General features: G+C 38.7%; 1 protein-coding gene across 4 annotated transcripts in view; it reads left to right on the forward strand.

Moving 5' to 3' along the window:
* Positions 1–18731, forward strand: part of TOX3 (TOX high mobility group box family member 3) — a 77525-nt gene extending 58794 nt beyond the window's left edge. For 2 of the 4 annotated variants that reach the window (XM_068150536.1, XM_068150537.1), the window contains exons 4-7: positions 6435–6704; positions 8168–8395; positions 9736–9816; positions 12286–16292. In XM_068150536.1, the coding sequence (XP_068006637.1) occupies positions 6435–6704; positions 8168–8395; positions 9736–9816; positions 12286–13023 (1317 nt within the window). In that variant the 3' untranslated portion in view covers positions 13024–16292. Of the gene's footprint in view, positions 1–6434; positions 6705–8167; positions 8396–9735; positions 9817–12285; positions 16293–18457 lie in introns of those variants that run through there. The other 2 variants (XM_068150535.1, XM_068150534.1) reach the window with 2 other exon arrangements.
* The last annotated feature ends 3964 nt before the right edge of the window (positions 18732–22695 follow it).

The following is a 22695-nucleotide window of genomic DNA, read 5'->3' on the forward strand; positions in this document are numbered from 1 at the left end:
TGGTAATAGCAAAGGTGATGAGACCTACTTTTCTGATTTGCTTTAAAAAACAACAAAGAAAGAAAACCCAAACACCATCCAAACCATAGCTACCAACACGTGTAGCAATTTTTAAACAAATGCCGTGTAACCCCCAGGTCTGTTCCCCGCCAGTTCCTTGCACCATTTTTGTTACCTTTGATAAAATTTGTTAGTTGTCATGCATCTTTCCACTCTCTCCTCATGTTGCTCACTGTATAATAAGGACCTTTGAAGTCTACCTTTGATTTGGTAGCTGAAGCACCTGAAGTTGTAACAAAACTGCTTACAGCGTTTATCTGACATTGTGGGACTTGATTTCAACTATCCAAGGTTTGTTTGCAGTGTGCATTTGCTGTTTGCATACAGAAGACCTAAGCTTGTACTACTAATTTGGAGAGAAGTTCCTCATGCCAACAGACTCATTAGATCAGAGTCCAGATCTGTGATCTGAGTCACACATGTATTATGATCATGCTGTTGTGTACCTTGTCCAAAATAAGTGCTTTAAAGTATGGTAGATGTTTGGGGAGAAAAGAGTGGAAAATCTGTTTTTAAATGCTTCTACAAAATGGTGTAAAAAATGAAAGTGTAAAGAGGTTGTGAAATAGGTGATGCTAAATCATCAGTCTGCAAGAGCAGGAGCCTTTCCAGCACAGAAGGATTCAATAGCAATGGAGGCAAGCCAAAAGCATTACTCCTTTGTCCCATTTTGGGGACTGCATGTGGAAGCTATGGGATCACAGGAAAGTACAATGGATAACAACAACCTTCCCAAACAGCAAACGTCCCATGCTAGGGTGGTGAGATGTCCCGGGTATGAATTATAAGCGTTTTAGAGAAAAATCTTAGTTTGGTAGTGGTGTGATTTTGGCCTAGCTGTGAGCTTTTGGTATTTCTTCACCATGTAATGCAGCATTTGGATAGAGGTAGCTGAGCGTGTTGTGAATTAGCTGGTACCAGTAAAGGCCACAGACTGGTGTTGCAGAGGTGCCTGATCATGGGACCCAGAACAGTGTTGGCCTTCAAAGTACCCAGACTGGTTGGGAGCATCTCTTAGCACCTTCTTCTTTGGAATCACATATCTGAGGTGGTGCTGTACTGCCTGGTGTTGGTGTGCTCCTACTGCCTAATCCCCAAATGTGGTTCCATGGAAGAAGTGATTTTAACTTGTGGTTTGATTGCTCATGGCACTCTTACTACCCTCTGTACCATGACATGCTAACTCTTCTGAAGGAAGGTCTGCACTGCACAGGAGAGTATGGAAAACAGAAGGCATGAGAGAGGGATCACTGCTAACGTGGTTGCAAAGAAACCCCCCAGAAAAAGCAAGGGACAGTAAAACAGAAAGCTTAGAATGAAACATGAATTTCTGGGAAATCTGAGATTGCCAAAACGAAAGGAGATAGTTGCTTCATTTTGAGGAATGAATCAGTGAGCACTTATATTTGCTGGTTCTGGTTTGTTTTTCATTTCTTTTCATGTCCATTCTCCAGTTGATGTGCTCTGTGTGAATAGAAAAGAGTAATTTGTGATGTAGTGGGGCTATGAGAGCATACAAACCAAGAAGTTCCGTGTTCTTCAGGCAGCAGAATGTGCGTAAGCCTTGTGACACCAAATGATCTTTTAGATCCAGCTGCAGACACGTAATTTGTTTCTGAACCGACATTTACTGTTTGTTGTAGCCTTTATTTAGGAATTAAATTAGGTAAGGTTTCATTTTCTACAGAGACAGGGAGGAAAACATGGGAGTTTTCTCACAGCCAGAGAAAAGAAGCTGCTGCTTGTAGTGGATCTTCTGATAACTGCAGTTTGACAGATCTATTACTGCTGGCAGTATCTGAGGAGGGGAGAGGAAGGACACTTCTTCAGTGGTGGCAGTACCAAGTTCAGCTGTTTTGAATTCTATTAAGTAAGGATTTAATCTCTGACTGAGAAAAGCATCCTGCTAGTTTGATTTGTTTTGATTGGCAGTGAATTCCAATCTTCTAAAAAAAACTTAGATTAATGGGTTCTTTTATCTATACTTTACTTGTGGAGAAAAAGAATATTGAGGATTTCTTTTAGAGATATGCTGACTTACTCAAAAGTAAAGGGAGCAATTTACAGGCAGGGACAAGTGAGGATTTCACTTTTTGCATTGCAATGTATTTGCTTCAACTTAAATACATCCTTTAAAATAATACGTCAGCTTATGTTACATTGACAGTGACGAATTCCTGAGGCAATAGAATATATGATGCTTTAAGTCAACTTCTGAAACCAGGGCACAGTGAGCATAATCATAAATGTTGGGTTTTTACATAGTTACTGTTGTTGGTGAATTTCTCACTTTCCTTGTAACACACTCATACAGTGTAGGGTCAGATCCCAGTCCTACATATTCCTGTAGGCACTTCCATGGGCTCAGTCCTGACATGACTAGAAAGAGTTTCACCGGAGATGTTGCCTATTTAAAGTAGTGAAGGCTGTAGACATTGATTTTAGTCAAGACTTCAATATTACTCATGTAATGTTCTCAAAAGTATATTCCTAGTTATTTTGTAACACCTTGTTGACTGTTTCTCAGAGATTATATCAGGGTAGAAATCCAGGATAATACTACTTATGTATGTAAATGATTCTCCTGATGCAGGGTAAGTGGAAATTAGGGTACCCCTCGACATAATGGCTGGATGTATTTATCCAAATAAATATTAGCTTGTTTGACCTATTGGATGCTTAATGAGTTAATAACAGAAGAACAAATTATTTTATACTACTGTGTTTTCCCTTAGGTCTCAATGGTATGTTTTGGTTTTGCTGGCTCAGGCACAGTGTTTGTTGAAAAACACCTTTGATAATACTGTATAAATTAAAGTGTGGGAGTTCACACATTCCTTTCTTAAAGTCTCATTACTCTGTTGTTTACTTTCCCATGGCTGGTGAGGAATTTGATATTTTATCAATTTTTGAGAACTTTTACAAAAAATCAATGTGAAATGAGCTATATATGTGGCATAAGCCAGGAGATGTGTCCTTTGGCCATATGACTAAATGTGACTTCTTTGGCCTGACTGTCTAAATAGATGAGAATAGTTGTGAGTGGGATCACTTGATGGACAGATACCCTTATGGTTACTTTGATGAGATCTTCTCATGTTTCAAATGCTGAAAAGTCTTTATAATGTGTGCTATTGGAGGTGTGCAAGAGAGTGGTGACAGAAAGCCAATGTGCATAGATACAGTCAGTCACCACAAAGTTGTTCTAAGAAGGGGAAACATTTTTGGATTGTATTTTGTCTTTTTCTTTTTTAATCAATGTGTCAAATGGAAGAGACCAGAGAGGTGGTTGGCATTCCCCTCAGTAAACGTGTCTATACCTTAGGCTTTCTGTACCACAAAGGCAGATCTGAGACAGTCATTTCAGTCTGCAGAGGAATCACACTGTTTGTTTCCTTTTTGGTTTTCCGTTTTACACATTTATGTCCTTGTTTGATTGTCATGCTGAGTAAATCAGTGTCTGAATTTTGCCTGGCTTGTGATAAAAATCACCAAATTTTGCCCACCTTCAATCCAGGACTGTAAAACAGATTAGGCTGTAGCAAAACTTGATTCTGCCTGCTTGAGAAATTAATGAATATTGGTCAGAACTGATCTGTCATTTTTGTATGATGTTTGAAAAATCCTGAATGCTCCTAATACTTGTGCATCACTCTTGCTTCTGGTTAAGCTTATGTAAAAGATCTTACCATATTCTCTATAATTGTCAGTGGATTCTTTTGAATACATGAGCTTCTCAGGTTTTGTGTAGTAATGTGATTAGAATGACATGTCAATATTTTAATATGTGTATTTTTCTTTAAGATTATTTTCATTGTCAATACTGATAAAAGATTGGAAATTATGAAAAGAAAAAAGAATTCTTTCATATATTATGTCTTACCTGTTTGGTGCTAGGTAGCCAGTTACAAAATGTTGTTGTTTCTCCTGCTAGCTTTTACTGAAGATTTTTAAGGTTTTAAAAATTAAAATCTTACCAAAATAGGAAGAAACATGGAAAAGTAAAAATGGAATTAAGTAAGAGGACGTGGGAAAGCTGTGCAAGCATTAAATAGCGTCAGAAAGAGGGGCAGTTAAGAATTCACGGGCTTGTGTATAAAATTAGATTCTGGGTCAGTGCAAGTCAAGAGAATTTAGTTTCAGTAAAATCATAGAGGCAACTGAAATGACAAGACTTGGAGTAAGTGGTTTGTAACTCATTTCATCACATTTTGTTGCCTTAAGGAAGGCCTGTATTGTGTGAGAATAAAGAGGGAACAGAAGCTAGCCTTTTAGGTGTGGAGCCACCTCTGAGAAAGTTCTGCCTGCAAAATAACGGAGAAAGTTAATTTCTGTAAGAGGAGGTCATTCTGATGTGCTCCACCTTCGCTTTATCAGCAGAGTTTTTCTTCATACAATAATATCTGTAAACTAAAATGAATGGAGTAATATACAGAAGGTGATCTCCTTTTTACAAAAGACTTTGAATGACTTCCAGATGCCACTGCCAATGCTTGTCACAATCAAAATGACCTCATAGTTAACAGGAAAACATTTTCACAGAAAGGTCCCTGAATCAAATGGGTATTTCAGCCAATAAATCTGATGTTTTGATCTTTCTGTATCAAGTACTCCACTTTTGGCAGATGAATTCATCTCTAAGGAGCTGCACTCCTTTGCTGTTAATACTTAAAAAAAGAAAAAAAAGAAGTAGGTTAAGCAGCATGATGCAGTATGAATGACAAGCCAAGTTGGCAACGGCTTGGAAAGCATGGGGAAAATGAGGATGAGACCTAGTGCGCGAGATCTGGAAACATGAGCTGGTGGGTTTAACTTCATCTGTACTGGATCCAGATACAAAACTACATGCACTTTAATCCTAAGAAGGATTTCTTTTTTTTCTGTATAGGCTTCAGCAGAAAGACAGATTCAGAATTAATATGATTTATTGCTATAGAGATGCAGTGTGCTGCAGTACTTGTATGTAAGATGGATGAGGCAGGGTGTGCATCTTCTCTAACAGTTTCTTGTATGGTTGCACTTGACCCATCCAAGAAAAGGCTTTCAGGTGCACAGAATCACTGCTTTTTTTTTTTTGTTGTTGTTAAAGGAAGATTCATTAACAATAAGAGTAAACTCATCTGAGCTAAATTACCTACATGCTGACACAGATATTTGAAAACTGGTTTGGGCTTATCCACATTTAAGAAAGCACTGGGAAGGTCAGACTCCACTCTGGAAGTGCACTGGACCGTGTGCTGGGCTCTGAGCATTGCTGGTTTGTTTCATGTCACTTCATTAAGGGTCATTGCGCCTGCTACTGATTGCAATGTAGTTTATCAATAATAAAAGAGTTTTCAAAATCTTAACTTATTTCTTATGTTTCTGTCCATACAACAGCTATATACAAATCAGGTTGCTGAATCAATTTCTGAGCTGTTTTGTTCACTTCTTCACTGTTTTAAAAATCTTCTTTTCTGTTTAAATGGTCCTTCATTGTGTATTGATCTGTGTGTGGTTGGAAATAAGAAAACTGAGTTGTTCATAGGCAGATTCCAATTGACTTTACCTTCAGGGCCTTGCTTCTTTTTATTTATAAATGTGGTAAGTGTTGTGCAGATGTAGAAGAAGACATTGTTTGCCCTCAAGAAACAGGAGAAACAAAGCCTCGCAAGCACTTGAGTTTCTGAGACATGAAGTGCAAGAAAAATAAAGTCAGTGATTGGTACATTGCTTGCTGCTTCCACATGTGTTTGATTGTTGGATTAGAGATAAAAAGGTGTAGTTTTGCGAACAAGGATTTTTAGAAGTGATGAGGATTACTCAAACGGTTCTCCAGTGTGCTACAGTGTCTGCACTCGAGACCTGGCAGGGCAGTGTTCTTTGTTTAAAACAACTTTAAAATCCCACTTAGACAGGATTGTTTTATACCTACTACTGCTACTAGCAACAGCTAAGAATAACTGAATGTCAGTAAAGGAAGAGGCTTTTCTCTCTGTGTATAAATTCCCCTGCCCCAGTTTTGTTTACTTTCTGTGTTTGACAGCTGCTTGTGTCTTCTCAGTTGCAGTGTTTTCCCTGTCTCGTCACTCAGCCTGTTTCCCAGTTGTTTATGTGGGGGTTGCACACTGCATCAAGGCAAGCAATGTTTAAAAAGGGGAAATGCAATTTTGATTCTGCCACAAAACCGCACCCACAAATGTGGGAGAATTGGAATCTGGGGGGCAATGTGGTAACCATTGCCGCATTTAATTTATTAAAAATGCAATTAATTAATTGAAAAGAAACAGCCTGCAATGTGACAGTGTCAATTCTGCAAGCCTATGAAAATAACATTGCCTGATAGTGCTATATGGTAACGCTTAGTGACTAAATCATGTTTCAATCTCTTTCAGGATCAGAGTCACACACAAGTTTCCCAGTATCGCCAGGATCACTCTCTGATTATGAGATCTATTGTCCATATGACTGATGCTGCTCATTCAGGAATAATGCCTCCTTCTCAGCTAACCACCATTAACCAGTCTCAGCTAAGTGCACAGCTGGGGCTAAATTTAGGAGGCACTAATTTGCCACACACTTCTCCCTCCCCTCCTGCAAGTAAATCAGCCACTCCTTCCCCATCCAGCTCTATAAATGAAGAAGATGCAGATGAATCAAACAGAGTAAGTCATTCCATGCACTCTAGTGAGTAGTTTTATGTCTGTTTGCTACATTTCCATGGATGTGGCAGTAGCAACTCAGTTGTCATGTGGTCATATACAATACAAATGGAATGTAATTCAGTAGCTGTTTAGGTTCTTAAGATGTTTCCCCAGTACCCTTACAATACTCAGTGTAAATATATATATACATACTTGTTTTAATATGTTCATAATTTGTTTCAGTTTTTATAGAACTGGTGACTCTCTTAACTGATCAACTTTGGACAGTTCTGTCATTTGGATATTCTCTGGAGTCATATAAAATGTAGATGCATTTAAGTAGGAATCTAAGCTTTCTTCTAACAGAAAGTTTAGTTCATTTACATTTACTTGTAAATAAATCTGTAATAAAAGGAAAATATCAACAAAGGACAGATGTTAGTATAGCAGCATATTGAAAGGGCCTAATTTAAACTGCTCCGTTACTGTAACCAGCACCAGAACAAGGGGACACAGTCTCAAGCGGTGCCAGGGGAAGTTTAGGCTCAAGGTGAGGAGAAAATTCTTCACCGAGAGAGTCATTAGTCATTGGAATGGGCTGCCCGGGGAGGTGGTGGTCACCATCCCTTGAGGTGTTCAAGAGGAGATTGGACATGGCACTTGGTGCCATGGTCTAGTCGTGGGTCTGTGGTGACAGGTTGGACTCGATGATTTTCAAGGTCTCTTCCAACCTTGGCGATACTGTGATACTGTAAAAGTTTTCTCATTAAGGTAATGGAAATTGTGCCTATGGAAATATCGAAGTAAAAGGACTTGTTGCCATAATCTGTGCCTAGCTTGGTAAAAGAGAGTATAGGGCATAAGGCACACACAGGCACCAGAGTTACCTGTAATCCTGTGTGTGCTGCTCTGGGAATCACCATCCCAGAGGGACCCTGTGTGAGGAGACATGCAGGTGGGTGGTGGGTGCCCACTGCCTGTGTATAGAAACTGCAGAGCTGCTACCGCTTTGTGCCAGAACAGTGGGCTTTGTAATCCCTGACCCATGTCTAAATTGCAGTCCAAGTCTGGGAATCAGGAAATGCCTCCAAGCTCATCTTTGGAGTTTTACTGCTGAAATTACATCTTAATGGAAAAACATAGATTGCCTATTCAAAGTATACTGTAGATTAAATGTCAACTTTTTAAATACAAATTAGCCTTGCGGGGTGTACTTTTTCAGGTCAAGCTTGTAAGATTTGACACTCTGAGCTATGCTTATAATGAATAGTAACTATTCATGCATTTAAGTGCCAGTAGATCTGATGAGATTAAGATGAGACTAAGTACTATTTGGTAGGAGAAAGCCTTGCAAACAAATCTCCAAAATGTTGCATACGTAGTAGCTTTAACCATATATTATTAACTACTGTCAATATTTTTTCAGATGTAATCCGACTTATTTCATACATACATTGACTGTTCTTGTTATGACTGTTTCTTAGGCTTCTGGAGAAAAAAGAGCTGCCCCAGATTCTGGCAAGAAGCCCAAGACTCCAAAGAAGAAGAAAAAGAAAGATCCCAATGAGCCACAAAAGCCGGTGTCAGCATATGCCCTTTTCTTCAGGGATACGCAAGCTGCAATTAAAGGGCAGAACCCGAACGCTACGTTTGGAGACGTTTCAAAAATAGTGGCATCGATGTGGGACAGTTTAGGAGAAGAACAAAAACAGGTAAAAAGGAATCGATGCAGGGTTGTGTCTCAAGAAAAAAAGAATACTAATCCTCGTAAAAAAAATCCTCCTAGATCTGCACTGACAGGCCTGTGTTGCTTGCTGATGTAGAGCTATATTTGTTTTCAAACTTGCTGAAGACCTGGCATCTAAAAAGCATTTTGTTTTAAGAGCTAGTAGGTAGTAATAAATGGCGGTATTTGTCTTTAAATTTTAAAGGGCAGTTTGAAAAACACTCAGGTGATATTGTCCTAGAGTCCTGTTAAGACCATCTTTTGATGATTCCTATTTCAAAGCTCTTGTTTCCTATTAATCAGAAGTTAGGAGAGAAAAGGGGAAGCTACAGCACATTTACCATTTTTCTTTGATCTGCCTTATGAATTTGTTACGAAGTGTGTTGATTTCCAACCTTTGAAGCCTATCCTCTGTGCCTTATTACAATGCCATGTATGAAATGTTATCTCCAACTCAAACTTGGTACAGAATGTTTTGTTCTTCCTTGAGGGTTACTCTTCTTTGAATGCACATTTAACTTCTACACATTGATTGAAGGGAAAAAAAAAAGTCTTTTGAGGCTGTTTGCCTGTTCATGCTCCATTCAGCTCCCAGTAGCAGTTAATGGAAGCTGTGATGGTAGAGAGAAATTCCTGTATAGGACACCTTCGGGCAAGATATGAATTGGTGTTTTGTATGAATTACATTTGGAAACTTTTAGTCTGATCTCACAGATGGTGAACATGATTTAAAGGTGAACTTCCATGATAACTGGAAATGCAGATTAATTTTTTTTTTTTTGATGCTGAACTATTCTTGTTTAACTCAATGGGACTCTCTCCTACTGGCTTTGGGGAAAGTGAATTGTCCAAGCTCTGTGAACCACTTTTTTGAGTATTTATTTAAAAAGAAGATAATAGCATAGGGGATTTCATGCTACTGGAGGTACGTTTTTAACATCCAAAACACTCAATGTTCTAATAGCTCTGTTGCTTAGGGTAATTAAAATATTATTTCCTTTGGAGGTGAGGTGTGTATAGGCAGTCTTGTCAAACAGTTGGCTGCTCTAGCAGCATATTTTATCCACAATAAATCAACATAAATTGTGGTCCAAGACCAATAAGTAGACTTGAAAGTCTGTAAGCGCCTAAAAAAATACTTAGACCTATCAGGGAAGATAAAGCACATGGTAGAGTGTTTTGAGAGGGTTGTGGTGTGGGGTGTTTATTTGTTGTGTTGTTTTTGTTTGTTTGTTTGTTTGTTTTCCCCCTTTGGAAATGATTTTGAGAGCATTCTGGCAAAAAAAACTTGATTGAAGTTGGTGACATTGTGGTCTCTTTAAACAGGTATATAAAAGAAAAACTGAAGCTGCCAAAAAGGAATACCTGAAGGCACTTGCTGCTTATAGAGCAAGCCTAGTTTCTAAGGTAAGTCTAATAACGCCTTCAGTGTAATACAAGTTAGCTCTCAGCAATGGTGTTTAAATACTGGGGGTAGAGGTGTGATGTTACACCACATAAAAGTAGAATTCTGTAATCCAGCTCTAGAAGATACTGTGCTGCTGCTGCTTGAAACCTGCATAGTCTCTGCAAAAAAAATTAAAAAGAATAATCTCATGCCACAGTAATGATTTCCAAGCAATAGCTTTGTAAAAGTACGTCTTCCTTTATCTATGGAGGCAAAATAATGCACTGCACTACAAAAGTAAAATTCAGGCACAAAAACTATACTGATCCTTTGACCTTCGCATTTGCAATCTGCTGAGCTTTGTTTTTCCTTAAGTGCTGCTTCTCAAAAGATGGACTTCGTAGAGATGGAGAGCAGTTATTGTGTGACAAAGCTTGAGTATTTCTTTCAGGTGAGGGGGAAAACAATGGAAGATGGCTCTGAATTTGGAGAGCGCTTACAAATGGGCTAACTGGCAGTAAGCCACATGCAGTGTTTTAGCAGATCCCTGAGTTAAAATAAAACTTGTGAAGAAAACAAGGCTCTGCTGTCTTACTTGGGAATTTACTTTTCTAAATAGCAGCACCATGCTGGTTGTAGATGTTATTGCATCTGAATGCCATAGATAGAAATATGCTTATGGACATCTAAAATATGGGTAAAAATTACTCAGAGTGGTTATTTCTCTAGTAATATTTTATAAAGATCAATTAGAAAAATACCTTTGGTCACAAGGAAGCAACAGAAGAAAATTATGATATCTACCTCCTGAGAATATTTGATTGTACAACTGCAGAGCCTAAAAATACCACACTTGCTATGTATTTTAATTAATGAATAAATATACAGCAGCAGAAATTACACACATGTTCATGGAAGCTTGTCAGATTTCTTTACCTTGTGTTGAGAAGCTGTTTTGTTTTGTCTCTAGAACTTATTTTCAGAGCTTTTGGTGTCACAATGCTAAGTTCAATGGCAGATGGAATTGTATATACTTTTGTATTAATTTTGTCTGTTCCCTTTTCAAAAACATCAGAAAGCATATTTACTCCAAAAATGCATGACACCTGGGCTGCTGAGTAACTTGTAGGAAGACTGCAAGTGGAAATTACATGTCTAAGTGCAGTATTCATGTAGTCTCCTCCAATGTAGTCATCCTTGCTGTAGCTTTTTCATCCAAGGTGATTGCTGAGAGTAGGGATTGAATAGGCACCTCTGAAGCACAGTTTAACACATTGTAAGGTAAACATCTAAAACATATGAATTGTGCTGGGAGAGACATTTTCTCTTTGTTGCCTAGAATCCCCTATATAAAGACAATTCTGTATGTTGTGTACAAGGCAGATGTGTAAAACTATGAGAAACTAATTCTAGTCTTGGTGCTTAAATGCATTTAATTTGCACATACACAGTATTTTTAAATATACTTTACAAAACTATGACTTCCAAGGCAGCAGAACAGCTCATTTATTGCAGTAGGCCTCTGGAGAAGAGGAGGCTCAGGGGAGACCTTATTGCTCCCTACAACTACCTGAAGGGAGGTTGTGGACAGGCAGAGGTTAGTCTCTTCTCCCACGCAACCAGCACCAGAACAAGAGGACACAGTCTCAAGCTGCACCAGGGGAGGTTTAGGCTGGAGGTTAGGAAGAAATTCTACACAGAGAGAGTGATTGGCCATTGGAATGGGCTGCCTGAGGAGGTGGTGGAGTCACCATGGAGGTGTTTAGGAGGAGACTTGATAGGGTGCTTGGTTGCATTGTTTAGTTGATTAGGTGGGTTGGATGGTAGGTTGGATGTGATGATCTTGAAGGTCTCTTCCAACCTGGTTTATTCTATTCTATTCTGTTTGGACAGTGTGTCAAACTAGAAACCTCCAGGATACTGGAATCAGCAGGTTTCCTTAAGCATGGCACCCTGCTGATACAACTGTACCCTTTTGGTGTGTTCTGTTGGATACCTTGGCAATTGTCTTGATGCTTTAGATGCAAAGAACAAGCAAATTTAAAAGGTTGTTTAAGAAGCTTAATTGTTTATACACCACTTGTGCCACAATAACGGGGCAGGGTGGTGGGTGGCTCTGCTTTTGCTCAGATTTGTCTCCTGAAGAACAGAGGGTTTTGGAAAACATACAAATATAGAAAGCATTGGGCTGGTTTTAGCTTTTCCAGCCACACAGTGTACATGGCGTCTGTGACTTTCTGGTGTTTAACAAGGGCATGCATTAGTTTTTTTGTCGAAGTAAGAATGGGGGGTACTATACAGAAACAGATGAAGAGGTAATGCAATGGGTGGGTGGATCAGTGATCTTTTTCAGACTGCTTATTGGTCTTTTCTGATAGAAACCAAAAGATGAAAAGGTCTCCTTGAGTAGCTGTGACTTTTATTTCTGTGTAAACACTAACAGTGTTTTTTCTGTTAAAAAATGCAATTAATTTCTTTTCCAAACACAGGCTGCTGCAGAGTCTGCTGAGGCCCAGACAATTCGTTCTGTTCAGCAAACACTGGCATCCACCAATTTGTCTTCCTCCCTTATTCTGAATACTTCCCTTTCTCAACACACAACAGTATCAGCATCTCCTCAAACTCTTCAACAGTCCCTTCCCAGAGCAATTGCTCCAAAACCTTTAACCATGAGACTGCCGATGAATCAGATTGTAGCTTCTGTTACTGTTGCACCAAACATGCCATCAAACATTGCAGCTCCACTGATAAGCTCTATGGGAACAAATATGGTGGCCACACCATCTTCATCTCAAGTCAGTCCCTCCATGCAAAGCCAGCAGCACCAGATACAGCAACTCCAGCAGCAACAGATGCAGCAGATGCAACAGCAGCAACTACATCAGCATCAAATGCATCAGCAAATACAACAACAAATGCAACAGCAGCATTTCCAGCACCACATGCAACAACATTTGCAGCAGCAGCAGCATCTTCAGCAGCAAATTAATCAACAGCAAATGCAGCAGCAACTGCAGCAGATACAGCTTCAACAAATGCAGCAGCAGCAAATGCAGCATATGCAACACCAATCACAGCCTTCTCCTCAGCAGCATTCTCCAGTAGCCTCTCAGATAACTTCTCCCATTCCTTCCATTGGGAGCCCACAGCCAGCACCTCAGCAGCACCAGTCACAAATACAATCTCAGACACAGACTCAAGTATTATCACAGGTCAGTATTTTCTGAAAATAAATGATGTTGCAACATGGCTTTGTGTTGATGGAGGGGGTCGGAGTAAACCATATATGGCTGAAAACTGTAAATTGTTGATGGTAGTTATGCAGGGATGCATAACAGATCAAATGATCCTCTAAAGTGTCTATTAGATAGGCAGTAAAGAACTACAATGTAGCTGTGTATCATCTTTTAGCTGACTATAAATCATTTTGTTTAAAAAGATTAAAAAAAATGAGGAAAAAAACAAAACACAAAAGCTGTGCTCTTTTTCATGTGATGCCTTTTTAATTTATTTAAGCTTTACCTACAATATGTGAATCAGATGGCCTAAATAAATACCTGGACCTTATGACTGCAAAATGGCCTTTTCAGAGTTGTGATACAACCCTTCTTTCTCTAAAAGCGAATAATGCACTTCAAGGCAGTACGAACTCATGAAGCCCTTAAAGCACAGTTGTAACTACCTGTAAAATGGTGATTGGATTTCATACAATCATGCTGGTATGACGGGAGTGGATGGCAATTTTTGTCATGACAAAAAAAAAATAGAGTAAATCACAGATTTTTGCCAAAGCTCTTCATTATTTTTTTTTCTCTCCTCTAAATGTCTTCAGAAAAACAAATGCAAGTAACTGAACTTAAATGTTTGATCCAACCTTTCACTTCATTCCTCCAAGTGAACCTGCCATAGTTTGTAAGGAAATATATATTGACGTTTACCCTCTTACGTTAATTCCAATTACAGAACAAATGTGAATATTATATTCTGTGTTGAAGTGATGAGTTTCAGATTTAATACACTGTATTTTTAAAAGGGAAATGCACTTAAATAAAACTGTTATTACAGAAAGCTAAGATGAAAAAATGCAAGAGTTTTTAATACGCTGTAAAACCAGTAGAATATTTAAATGAAACTCCACAACCGAATAATCAGTGTAAATATATTCTTTAAAAGTTGTAAGTTTTCATATCATGTGTTGTAAAGTTTTCATAAATGAGGCTTTAATGTAAACACTGGTAACATGAATTATTAATTGCTACATTGCTTATTGTGTTTTTATGCTGTTTTATACTTTTTTATGAGTTATGATAGCAGCAATTAAGTTGTTTGTATTTTGCTTATCTAAAATAAATGCTTTTATCTTGCTATAGAATAAACACATTTCAGTAAAACTCATGAGCCATAAGTCTTTGGTAGAAAAATAGAAATGTTTCCTTATGCAAGTGCTTTCTGGAAAAATGTATTTTTGGGTTTTTATGAAACATACTGGGTAAAGAGGTGCCAGTTGGAACTGTGAATGCCATCAGCTCTTGTATCCATTGAGATGCGCTGCTGAATTCACACACAGCTTCTCTGGGGTTTCTACAACTTCAGGTAGAGAAAGCAGGTGGTATTTACACAGCCTTCATGGTACCCTGTGTTACATTTACGTGCAGAAATAGGACAGTGAGCTGCCTCTCAGCGGTACTGTTCAGAGAAGCAAGTAAGAACAAGTTGTGGTTTTCTTTGTACGTTTGAGTTTTGGATGTAAACACAGCTATTTGCCGTGGGCTTCCTCTCTATAAGCCCCCAGCTGTGACTCAGGGTGATCCTGAGTTGCCTGACTTTTGGTTTATGATAGAAGCTAGGACATTATAGAGAGGGGGATGGAGAAGGCAGGTATTTCATATGAAAGTTCTGGAAATATTCACATGCAATGTGTTGTCAGGATATTAGTGCCATTAATTTATTTTTACTCTGGTCAGCCAGGAGAAATCCTTTCTTTTTTCTTCTTTGCCTGCAATATCTGTGCTTCAAGTACAGTGTGACCACTATCCCCAGTTGTCTTGCATGATTAATTACAGCATCTGTCCTGTCAGAAGCTATAATGAAGAGGTCTTGATAAAAATTGCAAATTACCACTGGCAACAATCTTAAACTGCTTATGATAAAATGAAAATTAAACCCAGCAAGTGTCAAACCTGAGCCCAATCCTAATCCTGTTTGAGGTGGTGTCCATGGCGACCATGCTCAGACCACAACCAAAAAATAATGGAATATAGATCCCCAAAAAGTTGCAGCCAGACTTGAGGGAAGAGGTACTATACGGTGTGAGTTTATTAATAATGAATTAGCTTTCAATATTTCATCATCCTCAGGTACTCTGTTTATTATGTACAAATATTGAACAGCAAGAGATTCTAATTATAAATTTATAGATTTCTTGGAGCAGAAAAAATCCTGTATAAATTGAAGCTTTTCATAATAGGTGTTAGTTGACAGCTACCCATGCTCCTAATAGCCTTAGTCTGGGATGGAGGATGTTTATTCCAAGTGCGAGGAAGCCTGCCTGCATAAGAAATGGCACAGCAGAGGCTGGCTGGGACAGATTCTCGTGTGTGTCGGTTTTAACCAATGTTACATAACAAAGGGAACCATTTTATAGTTGTTTTGAAACCTTTAGACAAATGTCTTCAGCAATAATTGCTAAACTGCATGTGACAGTAATTGTGTATTAGTTCCATAATTGTCATTTTGAAGACCTATGAAGTATCGTTGGAAAAATGTCACTAGTGATAAGAGTTAATTACAACTGAAGTCTGTTTTCAACTATTTGCAGCGAGAAGCAGGTGTTATTACACTCATTAAGTGGTTTCATAAATCCTGGTTTGTACCACATTTGATTAAGAGCTGCTGAACTACTGATGGTCAATTCCAGGAAAAATAGTTTTAATTACTGTAGCTAAAAAAAAAAAAAGTACAATAATTAATCATCAAGCAGGACTGTACATTTTAAATATCAAAATTTGAATCTTGAAAAACTGGAGCATCCTGCTGCTTGCTACAAAATTATATTTTACATTACCCACAACAGCATATTGCAGAACATCTTGTGTTTCAAACTGTGCAAGTTGGTGTTCGTATTCCCTAAGTCTAAGTGAGTAACTTTGCTATCATAGGTCATAAATAAAACTGTTAATTTAAATTGCTTAATATGCATTTTATAGAGGGGGAAAAAAAAAATGCAGTATCCCTATGATTTCTGTTTTGTTAGCAGTTTAAAGAATGTTTTTCTTCCTATCAGTTACAAGCACTTAACTGCTACCTTCTTTTCCCAAGGTTTCAGATGCTTTATCACCCCAGTTAACTGCATTCTACTTTCACATTAACCCAGGTTGACACATGATGAAAGAACATAAGGAGGTTTAATTTTTAGCTGACACAGGGTCATTAGTTTCTAACTTGGAGAACAAAGCCTTTAAATACCTCTATGCAACATAATCTCAATTTTATATTATCACCTGACCATTGTGGTTTGCAGAACAGATGGATTAAATATCTCAGGTTTAACCAGAAGTCTTGCACTGGCTCTTTTCAATGGGGATTGGCTATTTGAATGGCTCCTTTTCCATTTCTCACTTCATGGAGTATTTTGCAGCACTGGACTTCATTCTAACCTTTCCCTCCCCCCTTTGTTTGGCTTTTGTTTTGCAACAGCTGTTATTATCGTTTTTGGTCAGCTGTGATTGCTGGAGGCAAAATAGGACCAGATGGTGTTTTGCTATGCATGAATGGCGAGTTAGAGGAGTTTAGATTGAATAGGCCAAGTTTGAATGGTGTCTATGCACCACCTGCCCTCTTCAGCAGCAGCACACACATCATAGAAGCATGATCTGTCTCAGACCTACTAGAATTGGATGGGAATGGAGAGCGCCTCGTTGGATTTTCTCCATATTTATTGATCTTCCATGCACTAACAGCATAATGCAGTACACAGTCAATTTGAGTTAATTGGATATGACACAGCATGTACATGTAATCTATCACTGTAGTCTGGTACCCTTTAGGTTTTGCTGCCACAAGAACATGCAGTGTTAGCCTGCATTAATAGGCTAAGTGGATGGAAGTAAAACAGGATCATTGTAGGGCTACATTTAACAAAATATACTGTAGCTTTAAAATTATGTCATTGAAACTGCCAGAGATACAGTTAGATACAAACAGTTTGGATGTGAGAGACTGGACTGAGTGTTTTGGCACATAACAGAATATACCTCATTCCCATACTTCTCTGCAGGGTTTGCCAGTGGAACTGAAATGAGCAGTTGACTGAAGTAGGGAATAGCTTCAGTAGTGATGAGCTGGTGCTGTTCAGAAAGGGGGGTGTGTTTATGTGGAACAATCTACTTCTTATCAGAAGGGGTATTATATTAAGCAAATTCTGATTACCAGCTCCTAAAACACAGAAATTAAAAATCAGACATCCAAATTGGGGTTAGAGTAGCAAAGGGCTTCTTTGGTGTCCCAAAACTGGTCATAGAGGTAGAATTTAAACATTACAGAAAATTAAGATCTGTTCTGTCCTCCACTAAGGTTGACTGAAAGACATGGGGGGTGTGAGAGTTGTGTCTGAGCTTTACAGTATAAAATACACGTGTTACAAATAAGGAATAAAGTCTATAACAACAGCATATAATACATACATTGCTTGAATTGTTCCAGCAATGGGATGTTTAAAAGCCTGTTTATGTATGTAATAGGGGGTTGTGATCGTGCTCTGCCTAACTTGGCAGGAGCTGCTTACTTGGAGTCTTTGTCTGCAGTGTCAGGTAGCTGAGTGAGCTGCTTTATTACAAAAATTGCATTCAACTGAAAAAATGCTAAATATTTTCAAGTGCCTATGGGAAAGGCTAGGTTTATATTAAAGGATTTGGTTCTTAGAGTCACCAAGAAGTTAATGCTTCTCAGGTGCCATCTGAGGGAGAGAGTTTTTGATTATAATACTAAAATCTTTCAGAAGAGAATGTATGGCTCTGAATGAGCTGTTCTGACACTTCAGTAAGCTATGCTGGAGATTCATAATTCACCCTGTTTACCTCAGTTAAAAGGTAGAAGTGGTATTTTAAATCATGGATTTTGTCCAAGTTCTTGGAGCTCCAGCCCCTCCACAGACCAAAGTAGTGCAGAGTTTTCTTAAAAGTTTCAAAATTAAATTTATTTAAATCTTCTAGGTAAGTAAAGTTGAATGATTAATTATACTTGATGTGGCATAGTTATATAGGCACTTCCTACAAGTATCATTTCTTTTCTTTCCCCTCTGGGAATGATTTTATTGATACAGCCACCTTTGGTCTGTTATTTCCTCCAAACTGGAGTTGTTACATTACTTTAACTTGGCTGCTCTAATTGAAACAGAAAGGCTTTGATCCAGCAAATCACTTAAAATGAGTGGATAATTCATGTATATAAGTAGTAATTTCATTAAAGTGACTGCTCATATGCTCTCTTATACAGTTGCTTGAGTGCTTTCATAGATCAGGGCTCTAATTCCAAAATGTTCTATTTGTTTTCCAAACAATTCCAAGTAGCAATACTAAGAATAATCAGCACCTGAAAGTAACATAACCTAACTCATATTTTCTGTGTTTTCTTGTATTAAATTCTGTTCTAAACAAGTCACAGGTCTGGTTTTCCAGTACAGGTAATCTAACCTTTGCGCTGACTCAGTGATTGTGTATCATCATAGATGTGTGAAGAATTAACCACCTGACTGGTGAGTCCTATACTTAGTCATTATATAGGTTTCTGCCGTGCATACCCGGGTCCGAAACCCTGTGCCTGGATCAGCAGCCACAGTTCTTGACTGAGCAGATGCTTTGACCAAATATTTGTGTTTACAAAACAGAAGTCAACGTGGGCAAACAAAGCACCCTTATACCTACTGGCAATATTTGTGAAACCTAAAGGGTATAGTTACTACAGGCTGGTTTATTTTTAATGCTGTACACCATAGTATAATGATAAGCATACACTGCATTAGCATAAAGACATAAATAATAAATCCCACGTGTTACACGTTTCTCACTGGTGGCTTTAGGTGCTTAATTTTTGAACTGGTTTTGGTGTTCCACATATCCTAAGAACTGACCATACAGCATGGATATTTTGAAAAATAAGTGGCTGTACCATGGCTTAATTTCTTTCCTGTTTGTAATTTTGGAAGTGCTAAATATTCCATGTGTGAAACTTGGAGCTTATTTTGAAAAAAATCTGCCATATCAGCTGTTGATCAGGGGATTCTCACTGCTACCACGATGTGTGTGTGTGTATTTATAACTATAAACTCATGGTATGTCTTCCAGTCTCAGAGAAAAGCACTTTTCCCCATGTGACCTTAGCAAGGGGTACTGAGCTTTTTGCCCTTGTCTTCAGTGATAAGGATCAGACAGCTGTAGAGCTGCACTGTGGCATCACTCAAATCACAGTCCCTGTTTCTTGCAACATCATCATACTTTTTCTGTTGTTCCTTTACACATTTTTCTCTGCTTTACTAATCACAGTAGCATCCAGGACTTACTTGCCCCATGCTGGTTCTTGCACCTTGCCCCTACCTGCTGACCACCATCTTGAAGAGCTTCTCTTTCAGACCCCCTTCCTGTTCCACCTATCCTGATAACCACAAGGATGTAATGTGTATGATCATATACATGTTACATATTAGTTTATAACAAGAGGTGTCCAGATGTGTGTTTAATTTTGTGTGGAAAATGTCTAAAATGCCTTGAAACATGAGGCATATACCCGAGCAGCAATGTTCTAGGTGCTCTGCAGCATGGGCTGCTGAAGGATTTGGTTACTGCTTAGCATACTGTGGCACTGGCAGAATATAGGTGAAGCTGGTGATAATTATCAGCCTTATATACACAGACTTTCTCCCATATAATATTGTGGCAGTTAAATCTTTAAATGTTTTGATAATTTACAAGCAGATAGTGTATTACAGCAGATATTTGGTAGAATATACATAATACCAAGAATCAATTTAGAAATACTTGTTTTTATGTAAGGTATGAACAACTTTTCATCTTTTTTTCTTGCTCTTTATTCAAATGCAGATTAAATCCCTATCCTTCACTTCAGAAATCAGCCAAAGCTTGCTAGCAGGCTTGGACAAATTAAACATCTTTGAACAAAAATAGTGATAAAAGTGTGATATTCTCACATTCATTGCTGAAGCTGTACTTGGCTTTAAACCCAAGGCTGAGTTTGTTCTGATTATTTCTTTCCATTTTCAAAGCTGCTGATCAGCAAAAATTAATTGATAGACACATGATTCTGCATCTCTGCCAGTCCAGCTGCACAACAGGCATGTCGCCATTGGGAGCCTGGGCCAGGCCCAGTGCCCACGGCACAGCTGATGGACACGGCAGGCCCATCAAGCATGGGCTCCATTCTCATCTCATTTTACATCATTCTGCTGCTAAAAGTCAATGCAAGATATAATTTGTCTTCTCAAAGGGAGCAAGATCAGCCACTCATGGGCCACTGCATCACCTTAGCAATGCTGCAATTGCTTGCACAACTTCAGTCCTTTTGTGGGGCAGGAGATCACTTCTATGCCATTAGACCTAAGTTCCTCACATAAAAAATCCCACTGAGCACCAAACCCATTAAAAATTGAGATCAACTTTGCAGGGCTAAATAAGAGGTTGTGAAGCCAGAAGAAACAATCCCAGTGATTTTTGGAGGCTTTAGACCAGGACTTAGCAGAAGATGGGCACAAAAATGCAACCCTTATGAGCATGCTTGTAATGTTTGGGGTTTTAAAAATGATGTAGGAATAATTCTTGCAGAAAGAGAGAGAATCCAAATGAAAGGGAGGAACAGCAGTTTTCCTTCTGAACTGAGAAAGAAAACTGTTGGGTATGCGTTGCTATCACAATGCTTCAGCATGTAAACAAGTTCCATGGAAGTCTGCAAAGCAACTGTACAGAGCATCTGGGAAAATAGTTGTGCTTTACATGCATTAAGCAAAATGATAATGTTATTTGACTTTGGTTAATCAATAATGGAGAATAAATGTTACCCTTTGGTTTGATTAACCTTTTGCCATGCAACACAAAGTCAATGAGATCAGAAATACTTTGTTCTTTTTTTTTTTACATTTGCATAAATTATAGTGGGGTTTCAGTTTCTGGCAGGGTGGTTTGTTTTTTCTCTCTCCTTATCTGTATATTTTATCTGAGGTTTGTTTGTTGCTTTAGAACAACACTGCAGACAAAATACGCACTTTGTTAAATTCCGTACTTGAGGTCAAATTCTCTCTTGAGGAGAACAAGTGTGGGTTGTGTAGCTGTCAAAAGAAGGTTTAGTGCTTGACCCTGAGAAGCATTCAAAGCCCAGATCTTGCTGCTTTGTGGTGTGGGGTTTTTTTTTTATTGCTTTTCATTTTCATTGTTTGTACTTTATAGTTAAGAAGGGGCCTCTGCAGAGGGGAAAGCCCCTGCTTTGGTATTCACAACTAGCAGCCTTCTACTGAAACACCTCAAAAGCTTTTCATGGCAAGAATTTGGAAATCCCTGCTCTGTGTTAACTGCTGGGGCAATAGGGTATCAGTGCATGGAGGGTTTGAGGCAGGATTGGGTGATACAGGTGGAGCCCAGGAGGACAGGGTGTAGGTGAAACTAGTCTATGAGGATATATACATAAATGTTCTTGCAATAAATAGTAGTACTGGAGGTATGTATGCTTGGATGCAGTGAAGCAGGAGTGGGAGTCCAAAAAGGGTAAGTGGCTGAATTAATGTAGTTTAGATGAAGATGCAGACAAGAGCTGTTTAAGTGGATGCTCAGTGAAAAGTTGGTGATAGGGTTTTATACATATGTGCTCAAATAGAAGTTGTGTCTCACATTCTCTACAGATGGTGTTTATATAGTGTACACTGTATAAAATAGCCATAAAAAAAGCCTAAGATTTTGTATAATTATTCACGATTACTGTTGTGTGATTGGAAAGTGCAAGCATTGTATTACATTTCATTTTATAGAACTACAGTGCAATTATACTTGGTTATAGCTGTTAACAGTATGGAGTGTCTTATTTGTGAAATAATGCAAAATACCTCTAGTATTTCTAACTGAGAATGAGTTTTAGCTAACAAACAAATGTAGTATAGGTGGATTCCATGTCCTTCCAGCCCCAGTTGGCAGGACTGTTGGCCTTATCGTTTTTATCTCAGGTAGTAACTCACAGATCTCCAGGGTCATTCCAAGAGAGCCAGGAGCACAGGAGGACCAAACAAACCGGACTGCGATAACACAAACCTAAGCAGCAGGAGAAGGTCACCTCTTTGGAGGGTTATGCAATTCTTGTGGGAGCCTGACCATGGCTTCATGTGGGGTAGTTTCAGCTGCTGCCAGGTGACAAGGTAGGGGCTGACAGCCCCTGCTTGTGCTGGTAAAGGCATGAAATGTAAGTAATATTGGGAAAAGGAAATGAGTAGGTGTCTTCTCATCTGTGTATCTTGGGAAAGACTGCATATACTATGTTTACTGGAATAATGTGGACCTTTATGAAACCCTAACAAGGAGCAGTTGTTGTCCTACTTGGAGCAGAGACTCCAAATAGGCATTTGCATGGGGAAGCATGGTTATAGTTACACAGATCTGCAGCCAGCATCTGGGGGCCAAGGAAATGTCATCTGGTTCAGAAACTAGAATAAATTCACATGATCCTGTCTCAACAGAGAACACAAGACAATAAAATCTGAAAAAGTCAAGAAACCATACAAAGAATAAATACAATAGCTTTCAGGTTATTTGAGAGTACCAAAAAAAAAAGAACATGTGAGGCTTGCAGAGTCCCTTTGTGGTGCAGGCACTATCCAAACTGTGTTCTTGAGGGCAAATGTTTCTTTCCAT

This window comes from Melanerpes formicivorus, unplaced genomic scaffold, assembly GCF_026170545.1.
Source record: "Melanerpes formicivorus ecotype bairdi unplaced genomic scaffold, bMelFor1.0.p_v2 SCAF_20, whole genome shotgun sequence".
NCBI classification, from domain to species: domain Eukaryota; kingdom Metazoa; phylum Chordata; class Aves; order Piciformes; family Picidae; genus Melanerpes; species Melanerpes formicivorus.